A 15,097-nucleotide genomic window follows, 5' to 3' on the forward strand; every position below is an offset into this window, starting at 1 on the left:
ATCATTTCCTTATTTCAGATCAAATAGAGGCTTTCAGTCATGGTGCCATATCGTGCCGTAAAATTACAATAAAAGACTTTAGTGCGATCGAAAGCCTTAAATCACAATGTCGGACATTAAAAAACTTACTGTTGATACTCTGATACTGAAGAGAAAGGATTGATCTTTAAAGTGCACAAAGACATATTATATTGATTTTAATCCAGGGCTGTCAAACTGTGGGCCAAAACAACAGGCTCCATTCAAATAGTGAGAGTTTCAAAGAAAGCACTGATTTTTTAAAACAGATTTCATAAGAATCGAGACAGAATCCTGAGACCTGAGCTGACGGATCGGTGACGCTGCGTGAACGTTAAGAAATCAGTTTGTTAAAACACCCAGAATGCAACAGCGATAGGAGGAGTTTATTGTGGACATTTCACTGGATTATATCATTCAAATTGACTTTATGTTGAGATTGTAGTCAATTACGAGTTAGTAATTGTTTCTTTTTGTGAAAATAGCCTTTTCCTCACGTTTCCCCTGCAACACAACAAACTTAAAAATGTCAATTTAAAGGTTAATGTGACATTATTCTACCGGTCCGGCCCACTCCAGATGCAATTGGTCCCTGAACTAAAATATGTTTGACACCCTTGGTTTAAAACATAGAAATACTGATTTAAAAAATAGAGCATCTAATATGTGCTGTACTGTACATATGAATACTAATAGAAGAAAATGAACCTGCCTGTCTGTTCTAGTCATCTTAGTATATCGTCTCTCTTTAGAGTTAAACAACGTTAAACCCAACAGAGACTGAACGGAGAAAACCAACTGCCTACTCTGATTGAAAATGAAAAGACACGAGACACACTTTGTACTACACCGATTCACTACTGCCATCTGGAGCACAACAAGGGGCATTACTAAAGAAATGTACTTATTGCACCTTTAAAGTTTTTGTCAGGATTCCATGCATGTAATGAAATATGTGTTTGTTAATATTGATGGTGAAAGAGCTCAGTGATTCCACTGTGAATGGAAAGAAAAGCAACACGCTCCGTTAGAATACCAGTGAATAGAAGTTCCACTAATGCAGAATGGTCAAATCAAGTATATATATATCTTTTTTTAAATGAGAGTTTTTGTTGTTAAAATAAAACCCTCTTTTGGTCATGAAGTTTGCCGAGCAGTGGGTTAGATGACGCTTCCTTACCTTCAGGTTTGCATGAAGTCCACTAGGTGGAACTAAAATGCTTCTGCTGGGGCAAATAGAAACCACTGCTGGAGTTTAAGGACAGAACCGAGGTCCAGTTCAACTGCAGAATCCAAGACAATATCACACAAACAGGCTGCACATGTTTGAAGTATTAATGTGCTGGATGGAACTCCCCTGGAACTATCAGTGCAGCGCTGGGTCTTTTTTACACTTTAATACAGAGTCTTAAACACCATGAAGACGTAACAGTAAAAGGAAAATAAATTGATTTAATATTACCATAAACACAGTGTAATCATCGACATCAAAACATTTACATCATCACATTCTTCATTTATCAGAGAACATTTCCGTCATTCTTCTTGCCTTTGGAATAAATCTAGTCACCAAAGTAAAACTAGGAACAAAAGAAAAAGCAAATCTCTACATGTGTTAGAATTAACTCTGATACTAGAATGTCTCTATGAAATCCATTTACTTACTACACACTCATATATACACACTATATTACTCAAAGTTGTCTTACATGTGCAGTATGTGCTAATATTCAGCTTTATAATAAAATATAAAGAGAAGGATGCATATACAGCGATTGCAGGAATAAATCTGCATGAGTGACGTCTGAATGGCAGAGAAACTCTGAATGTAGTGTTTGCATGCAGATTCGTCGATGTGAAGGTGGACGGCAGACAGAAGGGTTATATGAGAGGCTTTCAGACCACATATAAATATATACATTCAGTCATGCTTTCTGGCCCAACATGAATGAGTTCCTCAGTGGACCGACCACAACATGTTCAACCAGGCAACACGGGTTATTTAAAATCATCTGATAGAAAGAATAAAGCTGGTAAATCTAATAAAGATGTCATGCATGACCGTCTCCACTTTGTAGACGAGATATCGTCACTTTGACACTTATACATTGATCTGACAGCTTTATTTACGACCTAGTTAAAGGGTTTTTTTGTCTTTTTTGGTCATTTTTTCATTTTTTAAGTAATAAATTTCACATTTTAACAGCAGCTGCTTACATTTGAGTCACTGCTGCATGAAGCTCTTATGTAGTTTATCTAGTAAAATCACTGAAAATAAACTGTAGATTGCAAAGCACATCTAAAAGCTTTCAGCAACAAGCTTCTTGAGAAGCTTCATCTACATTAATTCATTGAAATAATCTGTAGACTTTAAATATTTTTGTGCGCAAAATACAGGTGGAAGATTGAAACCCTGGATTTCCATGTAAAAAAGCCTTAATGTGACTGCAGGCTGTTCTGAGACGTGAGCGACTGGACGGTGACGGGAACTAAAGGAGAAGCTTTTAAAACAAGCTCAGGATCAATCTCTGGAACTCTTCAACTTTCTATGAAACAAAACAAAAACAATGCAGAGCCGGAAATGATTCATGGACTCCACCCTCTTTAATGTGACGACTGACATGAAGCTTTAATCTGAAGGTTCATTCTGATCAGTAATCACTAGTTCTAACTTTATACTACTACTTTAAATCGGTGATCCACTAGTTTTATCTTGAGTGATCCAAGTTAGTATCATTGTAAACTTAGTCGACGCCCCACTGCATTTTTTACAATTACAAAATAAAAGTTAAGGGACCTCATAACACACAGGATGTGAAATCCAGGTAGTTTGTTCTATTCTATAACGATGAGTTGCTTTTCCTGGAGGAGAAAGTCTTTGGTTTCACACATCGTCTCAGGAGGTTTGGTGGACGGATTCAAACTTTCATTTGCTGGTTTTATACCACAAAAGATGAATTCAGCCTTAATTTTGTTCACTAAACAAGTAATATTCCAGCAAGATGGACTTTTTTTTCAAGAAAATGCATCTTAAATATCTTGTCAGTCAAACAATCTTGAAATGATCTTGTTGTGTATTTTAGCAGAAATAAGATTTAGTTTGTATTTCAGACATTTTTCAAGCTGAGGTTATTTGCATGATTGATCATCTTGATTCCATCATCATCATCTAAGACACCAGGAGGGATATAGGGAGGAATTATAGTTTAAAATGAGTTTTCTCTGCTAATCTTAAGAGCTCAATATTCTAAATCATGTTTGAAGAACTCTTACCTTACTCTTACTTTTCCCACTTATTTCAAAGTAAAAGTACCTAGAAATAATGTTTTTTCTTTCTTGTTTTGAGAGAGGCATATTTCTGGGAACCATCTCCAACAACCAACTTCCTCTTAATGTTGGACGTGTGAGTGATAAAGATCTGCTGACTTGGCTGAAGCTCCTGATTAGATGACGTTTCATTCTTCTGACGTCTTATCCTCCATCCTGCTGGTTGGACTGCTTCCTCCTCCAGAAGGTGACCAGGTAGGGCGGACACCTCAGCAGCTGCTCCCCGGGGGCGTCGTCCTGCGCGGCGACTCGCATGCAGAAGGAAGTCCCGGCGGCCTGCGTGCTGAAGTGCGGCGTGACGTCATAGCGCAGCCCGCAGCCGTCATCGATGGCGGTGGGGCCGCTGTGCGGGTGCAGGGCGGCGGACGAGGGGTCGGCGGTTCGGACCTCCACCTGTTGGTGTCCCACCACGGAAACGTCCACGGGCACAACCACGTAGGCGCTGCGGAAGCTCTCGCCGATGGTGCACTTCAGCTCGGTGGACCAGCAGTGCTCGCCGGCGTCTCCTGGGGGACAGAAACCGGTTTATGGAGGTCCGGCGAGGTCCGGCGGCCAATCCCCCCCAAACCACCGGGTCAATCCGCTCACAGCACCTTACCTTCTGTGGAGTCTCTCAGTCGGATGTTATTATTGTCCTGAAGTCGCAGTTTCTTGATGTATGTCATCCCAGTGCACTCCATTAAACAGTCTGTGGGCTGCGTGACGCCGCTGGGCATCGGCCTCAGCAGCGTCTCCTTCTCTGAACACTCCACTGCCCCTACTGCCCCCACTGCCCCTACTGCCCCCACTGCCCCTACTGCCCCCACTGCTCCCACTGCCCCCACTGCTGCCCCCACTGCCCCCACTGCTGCCCCTGCTGCCCCCACTGCCCCCACTACAGCCAGCAGGAGACGGGTCAGGACGCCCCAACCCCCCCATACATTCCTGTACCTCGGCATGGTGTCCAGTCAGAATGGAGGAAGACTAAAGTAGAAGTCAAGCTGCAGGTCCAGATGTGAGCTGATCACAACCTGGTGCCATAGATTAACGATTCCTCGATGTGCAGCCGGGAAAAGACGTGAAGAAACGCCTGCAGAGAGACTGGGTATGTTGAAGTGCGCAGCCCGTTGCTCTTCCTCTCACCAGTTTGGTTTTATGCTTCTCTGTGCCAACATTTCTTCATCTGATCTTTCCCTCCCTCCAGAGGCTCTGGCAGGCAGCTGCCATTAGAGGCACGTCATCTAATATAGAGGCAGGAGTCTGTCACTGATTTCACTCTTTATTCAGAAAGTAGAGCAAGACATTACTGCAAATTGGTACAAATGATTAAAATGGGCAAAGCAAGTCTCATAAAAAAACATTTCATTGATGATACACACTGTGGAAAAACAACAACTCGTGAGGTAACTTTGTAAAAGAAGTGAGGAAAAGAAATTATGAACAAATAATGAAAAGAAATCAAATGACAAATTCACAACTGAGAACTGGGCCCGGAAATCAGAGGAATTATGCCCCACAAATTTCAGACAGTATAAAATGAGTACAATGCTTTGATTATATAATTTAAATGGATTTGTATAGAAGGCACAAACACGGAAAAAGCACCAAAAATGTCATCTGTTTGCATTAGAATGGATTTATAAAAGTAAAAATCAGCAATTCGAATTTTCGCTGCCAGGTTTGATTTTTTAATAAAATGCTGATGCAAGAATTCAATTCTATTCTGATTATTTCCACGAGTGAAATTCTTGAAACAATCTAAGCTGCAGATGTGTTTGGCATCACGGAGCTTCTTGTGATTATCCAGCAAACATTAAAACGTCTTAATGCGAAGACCCTCTATCCTCCAGAAGAGCGGCCTGTGTGTGAGTTATGGCCCGTGGAGGATTAATAGAATTCTTTCCCATAAGAGGAGGCGGCGGTTTGACACATCAAAGAGACGACGGGCTTCTGGCTCCGGACACACTCACAGTTCTGGAGGGAACACTCAGTAGCAGTGAGCAGCTATAAATAGAGATTAAGAGGCTCGGCTGTTATTTCCAGCACTTGTTGCTCGTTAATCCATCAACAGTCAGAGCATTTCTTCGAATCGAACTGAGTTTGTTTTAATAGTATAGATTGTGGCCAAAGGGCAGGAGACGATCTGAGTCGGTAGAACCAGACGAGCCAGGAATGCAAAACTCAGTGACTTTGCTTTGGTTCCCACGATCAGTGTCCGACGCGCTGCGCAGCAATCTGAGGGTTTAGAACCGTTTACTGAAGCTGCAGCTCTGCAGCAGGACAGCGTGTAGCGGGACAGCGTCCAGCGGGACAACGTCCAGCGGGACATCGTGTAGCGGGACAACGTCCAGCGGGACATCGTCCAGCGGGACATCGTGTAGCGGGACAACGTGTAGCGGGACATCTTCCAGCGGGACATCGTCCAGCGGGACATCGTGTAGCGGGACATCGTGTAGCGGGACAACGTCCAGCGGGACATCGTCCAGCGGGACATCGTGTAGCGGGACAGCGTCCAGCGGGACAACGTCCAGCGGGACATCGTCCAGCGGGACATCGTCCAGCGGGACAGCGTCCAGCGGGACATCGTGTAGCGGGACAACGTCCAGCGGGACATCGTCCAGCAGGACATTGTCCAGCGCGCCGCCATACTTTCTTGTGCATGTGCCAGGTTGCCTCGTGTCGTGTACTTCTTCAGACTTGGAGGAGAAACAGCAGTTTAATGCAGTCTACTACAGTCTACTACAGTCTACTACAGTCTACTACAGAAGACTACTACAGTCTACTACAGTCTAATGCAGTCTACTACAGTCTACTGCAGTCTACTACAGAAGACTACTACAGTCTACTACAGTCTAATGCAGTCTACTACAGTCTACTGCAGTCTACTACAGTCTACTACAGTCTACTGCAGTCTACTACAGTCTACTACAGAAGACTACTACAGTCTACTACAGTCTAATGCAGTCTACTACAGTCTACTGCAGTCTACTACAGAAGACTACTACAGTCTACTACAGTCTAATGCAGTCTACTACAGTCTACTGCAGTCTACTACAGAAGACTACTACAGTCTACTACAGTCTAATGCAGTCTACTACAGTCTACTGCAGTCTACTACAGAAGACTACTACAGTCTACTACAGTCTACCCTAGCAGTCCACTACAGTCTACTACAGAAGACTACTACAGTCTACTACAGTCTACCCTAGCAGTCTACTACAGTCTACTGCAGTCTACTGCAGTCTACTACAGTCTACTACAGAAGACTACTACAGTCTACTACAGTCTACCCTAGCAGTCTACTACAGTCTACTGCAGTCTACTACAGAAGACTACTACAGTCTACTACAGTCTACCCTAGCAGTCTCCTGGAGTCTACTGCAGTCTACTACAGTCTACTGCAGTCTACTGCAGCAGACTACTACAGTCTACTACAGTCTACTACATACTACTACAGACTACTACAGTCTACTACAGACTACTACAGTCTACTAGAGTCTACTACAGACTACTACAGACTACTACAGCCTACTACAGTCTACTGCAGCAGTCTACTACAGTCTACTACAGACTACTACAGTCTACTACAGTCTACTACAGACTACTACAGACTACTACAGACTACTACAGTCTACTGCAGCAGTCTACTACAGTCTACTACAGACTACTACAGTCTACCCTAGCAGTCTACTACAGTCTACTACAGACTACTACAGTCTACTCTGCTTTGCAGCCGCGGGGCAGCTGCACGGAGGAAATGACCAGGGTGCTGAGTTCGTCCATGTAGAGGATGGGCACCATCTCATGGGAGGTGGGCTGGCAGCATGGCGAGCGCTCCTGGGGAGACACAGAGAGGGGGAGGAGTCAGAGAGGGGAGGAGTCAGAGAGGAGGAGGAGTCAGAGAGGAGGAGGAGTCAGATAGGGGAGGAGTCAGAGAGGGGGAGGAGTCAGAGAGGGGAGACACAGAGAGGGGAGGAGTCAGAGAGGGGAGGAGTCAGAGAGGAGGAGGAGTCAGAGAGTCAGAGAGGGGGAGGAGTCAGAGAGGGGAGACACAGAGAGGGGAGGAGTCAGAGAGGGGAGGAGTCAGAGAGGGGAGGAGTCAGAGAGGAGGAGGAGTCAGAGAGGGGAGGAGTCAGAGAGGGGGAGGAGTCAGAGAGGAGGAGGGGTCAGAGAGGGGAGACACAGAGAGGGGAGGAGTCAGAGAGGGGAGGAGTCAGAGAGGAGGAGGAGTCAGAGAGGAGGAGGAGTCAGAGAGGGGAGGAGTCAGAGAGGAGGAGGAGTCAGAGAGGGTTAGGAGTCAGAGAGGGGGAGTGGTCAGAGAGGGGAGGAATCGGAGAGGGGGAGGGGTCAGAGAGGGGAGGAATCAGAGAGGAGGAGAGGGGAGGGGTCAGAGAGGGGGAGGAGTCAGAGAGGGGGAGGGGTCAGAGAGGGGAGGGGTCAGAGAGGGGGAGGAGGGGGAGAGGGGGAGGGGTCAGCGAGGGGAGGAGTCAGAGAGTCAGAGAGGGGAGGAGTCAGAGAGGAGGAGAGGTCAGAGAGAGGAGGGGTCAGAGAGGGGGAGGAGTCAGAGAGGGGAGGAGTCAGAGAGGGGGAGGGGTCAGCGAGGAGAGGGGGAGGAGTCAGAGAGAGGAGGGGGAGGAGAGGGGGAGGAGTCAGAGAGAGGAGGGGTCAGAGAGGGGAGGGGTCAGACATGGAGCGGCGTCAAGCGAAAGACAAAACAAAGGACTCTTCTCAGTCTGGTTCTGCAGGTTCTCCTCTCAGTCTGGTTCTACAGGTTCTCCTCCTCTCAGTCTGGTTCTCCAGGTTCTCTTCCTCTCAGTCTGGTTCTCCAGGTTCTCCTCCTCTCAGTCTGGTTCTACAGGTTCTCCTCCTCTCAGTCTGGTTCTCCAGGTTCTCCTCTCAGTCTGGTTCTCCAGGTTCTCCTCCTCTCAGTCTGGTTCTACAGGTTCTCCTCCTCTCAGTCTGGTTCTCCAGGTTCTCCTCTCAGTCTGGTTCTACAGGTACTCCTCCTCTCAGTCTGGTTCTACAGGTTCTCCTCCTCTCAGTCTGGTTCTGCAGGTTCTCCTCTCAGTCTGGTTCTCCAGGTTCTCTTCCTCTCAGTCTGGTTCTCCAGGTTCTCCTCCTCTGAGTCTGGTTCTTCGAGTGTAATTGTTTGGGTTTTCTATCTAGAAATGTTTGTATTGTATTTGGACAATTTGCCTTGAACGTTTGTTCAGTTCCAGTTCCACAGTAAAGAATAAATAAAAACAATTAATATCACACATAAAGCATTAAATAGATATAAATGTTGATCTACTGAAATCATGTAGTTAAAATGTAGTTTAAAATCTTGCAGCAGTTTTATTTGCTGGTCAAGTTTGTTTTTTAAAATCATTTTGTTGTTGCACCGTGAGACTTTATTTTAATCTTCATCTTGTGTTTTGTGGCTCGAATTATTAAACTAAAGCAGGAGTCTGATTAATGACATCACACACATGACCTCACACACAACATGACCTCACACACAACAGGACCTCACACACAACAGGACCTCACACACAACAGGACCTCACACACAACATGACCTCACACACAACAGGACCTCACACACAACAGGACCTCACACACCAACATGACCTCACACACCAACATGACCTCACACACACATGACCTCACACACAACACAACGACACACACAACATGACCTCACACACACATGACCTCACACACAACAGGACCTCACACACAACAGGACCTCACACACCAACATGACCTCACACACCAACATGACCTCACACACACATGACCTCACACACAACACAACGACACACACAACATGACCTCACACACACATGACCTCACACACAACAGGACCTCACACACACAACATGACCTCACACACCAACATGACCTCACACACACATGACCTCACACACAACAGGACCTCACACACCAACATGACCACACACACACATGACCTCACACACACATGACCTCACACACAACACAACCACACACACACAACATGACCTCACACACACATGACCTCACACACAACATGACCTCACACACCAACTTGACCTCACACACACACAACCTCACACACACATGACCTCACACACACATGACCTCACACACAACACAACCACACACACACAACATGACCTCACACACAACATGACCTCACACACACACAACCTCACACACAACACAACCACACACACAACACGACCTTACACACACAACATGACCTCACACACAACACAACCTCACACACAACACAACCACACACACAACACAACCACACACACAACACGACCTCACACACACAACATGACCTCACACACAACATGACCTCACACACACACAACCACACACACAACACAACCACACACACAACACGACCTCACACACACATGACCTCACACACAACACAACCACACACACAACACAACCACACACACAACATGACCTCACACACACACAACCTCACACACACATGACCTCACACACAACACAACCACACACACACAACATGACCTCACACACAACACGACCTCACACACAACACAACCACACACACAACACGACCTTACACACACAACATGACCTCACACACACACAACCTCACACACAACATGACCTCACACACACATGACCTCACACACAACACAACCTCACACACAACACAACCACACACACAACACGACCTCACACACACATGACCTCACACACAACACAACCACACACACAACACAACCACACACACAACATGACCTCACACACACACAACCTCACACACACATGACCTCACACACAACACAACCACACACACACAACATGACCTCACACACAACACGACCTCACACACAACACAACCACACACACAACACGACCTTACACACACAACATGACCTCACACACACACAACCTCACACACAACATGACCTCACACACACATGACCTCACACACAACACAACCTCACACACAACACAACCTCACACACAACACAACCACACACACAACACAACCACACACACAACACGACCTCACACACACACAACCTCACACACACATGACCTCACACACAACACAACCACACACACAACATGACCTCACACACACACAACCACACACACAACTTGACCTCACACACACATGACCTCACACACAACACAACGACACACACATGACCTCACACACCAACATGACCTCACACACAACACAACCACACACACAACACAACCACACACACACATGACCTCACACACAACACAACCACACACACAACATGACCTCACACACACACAACCACACACACAACTTGACCTCACACACACACGACCTCACACACAACACAACGACACACACAACATGACCTCACACACCAACATGACCTCACACACAACACAACCACACACACAACACGACCTCACACACACATGACCTCACACACAACACAACCACACACACAACATGACCTCACACACAACATGACCTCACACACACACAACCTCACACACACACATGACCTCACACACAACACAACCACACACACAACATGACCTCACACACACACAACCTCACACACAACATGACCTCACACACACATGACCTCACACACAACACAGCCTCACACACAACACAACCACACACACAACACAACCTCACACACAACACAACCACACACACAACATGACCACACACACAACATGACCTCACGCACAACACAACGTCACACACAACACAACCTCACACATAACACGACCACACACACAACACAACTTCACACACAACACAACCACACACACACATGACCTCACACACACATGACCTCACACACAACACAGCCTCACACACAACACAACCACACACACAACACAACCTCACACACAACACAACCACACACACAACATGACCACACACACAACACGACCACACACACAACACAACTTCACACACAACACAACCACACACACAACATGACCACACACACAACACAACCTCACACACAACATGACCTCATGCACAACATGACCTCACACACAACACAACCTCACACATAACACGACCACACACACAACACAACTTCACACACAACACAACCACACACACAACATGACCACACACACAACACAACCTCACACACAACATGACCTCATGCACAACATGACTACACACACAACACAACCACACACACAACATGACCACACACACAACACAACCACACACACAACACAACCACACACACAACACAACCTCACACACAACATGACTACACACACAACACAACCACACACACAACACGACCACACACACAACACGACCACACACACAACACAACCACACACACAACACGACCACACACACAACACGACCACACACACAACACAACCACACACACAACACAACCACACACACAACACAACCTCACACACAACACAACCACACACACAACACGACTACACAAACAACACAACCACACACACAACACGACCACACACACAACAGCTGAGTTCAGAAGCTGTACGTTTGTTCATCAGAAAGGAATAAATGCTCAAACAAGACTGATGCTCTGTGGGTAAAGACACAATAATATATCGATTCACATCGTCAGAACTGATGAAATCAAAGTTGTAGGTGCAACACCAGATAGAAAAAACAGACTGGAAATCTCTAGTTAACAAAATCTCACAACGAGCTTCAGTACTCAGTAAAGCCAAACGCTTTCTGGACCAGAATTCACTCCACAGACTCCACTGTTCACTCATATCTCTATATTTAAATCATGGTGCAGGGATTTTAGAGTAAAACCTACAAATGTTCTCTACATTCAGTGTCTGGACTTACAAGAGATCCCGCTGATCCACTGAAACATTACAGTTCAGTCATCTGGTTTATTTTCAAACAGCACAAATCCTGTACACATCATCAAATAACCGCCAGGGAACATTAAAAACCTGCTTGTTAAAGGAGGAGGAATTAAAGGAGGAATTACATTTTAAACATCCACGTACAACTTTAAGAACTGAGTCAGAGTCCAACGACCAAGCAGTTCAGACAGAAGAACAAACTCATGTGTTCAGCAGGTACACTTCATTTTCTTCTTTAGTTCATTTGTATTCTATGGAGATTTTGAAAAGTGTTCTAATCCCCAGGATGAAACGCAGCTACATTTAGGAAAATAGCTGAGTCAGACATTTCTCTGAGGAACAGCGCGAAAAGACAAGTAAAAGAAAAAATTAAAGAAAAGAGGACAAAAGGAAAAATAAAAAAGATAAAAAGGAAAAGAAAGAAAAGAGATAAAGTGAAAAAAATACAAATAAAATTGGAAACATAAATAAAATAGAGAAACAAGAAAAAAGAGAAAAGATAAACAAATGAGTCAAAAAGGAAAGATTAGAAAAGCAGAAACTTCTCCGACCGCTGAGAAACACCAGGCGGCTAAAAACGGCTAAAGGATCAAACAGCCGACGTGTAAAATGGCTGAAGCAGGAAATCCTTTAAAAAGGTTTTAATAAAATAATTTAATAAATTATATCTAATTTGTACCTGTGACACTTCATAAATGCAACCTTCTATTTGTTTATTTAAAGATGTTTAGTTTTTCCTTATTTCAGATATTTAACATCTTTTATTTGGGGGAAAATCATGAAAACGTTCTAAAGGGTTGAAGACGAGGCGTTGCTGTTTTAAACTGAATTTTACATTTTTTATTTACCCGTTTAAGGTCTTTGTTTTGTTTTGTTTCTGAAAGTTTCTCTGATTCGTTGAAAGAAAGAAAAGAAATGAGGGGATGCAAACAGACGGACTGGAGGAGGGAGGAGCGACTTAACAAGCTTCTGCTTCTTCATACAGCTGGTCCAACATGTTCATTTTCATTGTATTCGTCTTGTTTTCATTTAAAATGCAATAAAACAAAAGAATGAAAGCTCGACAGATAAGCCTCACGGTGAGTTGTACCTGTGAGCGGGCGTCCTGTCCCGTGGACGGAGGAGGCAGGAGCTGCACGGCGCCGTTGGCCGAGCTGCAGAGAGCACACTGAACGATGGTGAGGCTCAACGGGTGGATCACCCAGTTCTCCCAGCCCAGGTCTGTGGAACCGTCACAACAAATAGACTCTCAGCAAACTACACACACACAGGCTTGGATGGTGTGTGTGTGTGTGTGTGTGTGTGTGTGTGTGTGTGTGTGTGTGTGTGTGTGTGTGTGTGTGTGTGCGTGTGTGTGTGTGTGTGTACCTTTCATGGAGATGTCAGAGGTCACAGAGCAGCACTTCAGGCCTGTGGCGTTTCCATTGTCCTGCGACACAGAGGAGGAGCCAGGAACCTCTGGAGCTGCAGAAAATATGAAGACATGAGAAGACGTGTACTTTTCCCTGTCGACACGCTGCAGAGCTGCTTTCAGGGTTTTCAGCTCAGTGGACGCTGCAGCTGAGCGGCTCCACATATGAACTCCACTCACATGCAGTGTTGTTGACTCTGTGAGCGATGGTGCTGAATGTTCTCTGCCACTGCTCTCGGACGGCGTCCAGAGTCCCGGCGGCCAGCCTGGGCTCGGCCTGCAGGCCCAGAGCCTCCAGGAGACCCGTCCTGATGGACTGCCACGACTCGCCCTGGCACCTGGATCATCCCGTGTGTCACGTTACAACGAAATGCAATATTACAGGTGATTAAAAATATCCAAATAGAAACTGCACATTTGTTTACATCACAGTCAAGAGTTAAAATAAGTTGACGTGAGTTCCAGCACATTCCTGAAGCAGCTTTGAAAACAACATAAACAGCCTCAATGAACCGCCGAAGCGTTTCACAAATTGTTGGCCGAGTCTCGAACGCAGGCTGATTGATTTCACTGCTTCAGGTTGAGGAGAACACCCTGTTTCATTTCTTCCTCCAAACTATTCAGGAAAACAAGATGCCTGCAAGATTTAACCCCCCCCCCCCCCATTTCTTTATCTAATATGTATTTTTACAAAGCTCAGGATGACCTCCAACTGTTTCAGACCAGAAGATGACTGACCTGTGTGGACGGGCGGCTGCCGGCTCCACGTCGGAGGGCTGCAGGACGAAAGCAACCATCAGCGACGATCTCAGGAGAACGCTCAGGAGAACGCTCAGAACCACGGCGCTAGAGGACATGGCGGACGAGCGGCGTAACTGACGGCTTTCGAGTCGACTGGCCGAGAAAATAGCCTGCAGACGTCTGGCTGGAGGAGGAGGTTCGAGTGACGAGCCCAGGGATGCTGCACTAGGTAGTATTGTTTGTCGGGGCCTGGGAACCTGCGTTTTTATCTTCTTGTGCCCCAAGTGGCCTTGAGATGCTTCACATTGTTGTCCTGTCCCCCCCACTCTGTGTGAAAGAGGACGAGGAGGATGATCCAATGGAGAGACGCTGCAGGCAAACATTCAGGAATGGGAGGAGGGAAGAAGACAACAATCAGCTATATAGGAATATTACTATTAGGAAGTCTCCATGGACAACTTGTACACAATAACCAACTGAGCAGAAAGTCCAAAACACATGGTCTCTGTACACCCAGAAGACGTCCTCACAGGGGCCAGAATCAACCTTTCTCTTGGACGTTGTAATTACTTCTTGTCTGGACATCAATGAAAATACGTTTCAAAAGAAGAAGGTCAGGTGGACGTGTCTTGGACGTGTCTTGGACGTGTCTTGGACGGACGTCTATGGACGTAGTTTGCTCAGTGGGAAGTGTCACATCCTGAGAGAAAACTCCAGTTTGTGGCTTTACAATATTCACCATAGACCAACAGGACGTTACAATATGTGAAG

General features: G+C 45.7%; 1 protein-coding gene across 1 annotated transcript; it reads right to left on the reverse strand.

Moving 5' to 3' along the window:
* Positions 1-1,397: 1,397 nt before the first annotated feature.
* Positions 1,398-4,509, reverse strand: gsdf (gonadal somatic cell derived factor). The gene is made up of 2 exons (XM_080476717.1): positions 3,944-4,509; positions 1,398-3,851 (listed from the first exon to the last, which is right to left on the reverse strand). The coding sequence occupies exons 1-2, from the start codon at positions 4,281-4,283 to the stop codon at positions 3,490-3,492; spliced, it is 702 nt and encodes a 233-aa protein (XP_080332843.1). The 5' UTR covers positions 4,284-4,509; the 3' UTR covers positions 1,398-3,489.
* Positions 4,510-15,097: the final 10,588 nt, after the last annotated feature.

Source organism: Lipophrys pholis, assembly GCF_963383615.2.
Source record: "Lipophrys pholis genome assembly, chromosome: 12".
In the NCBI taxonomy this organism is placed as follows: Eukaryota; Metazoa; Chordata; class Actinopteri; order Blenniiformes; family Blenniidae; genus Lipophrys; species Lipophrys pholis.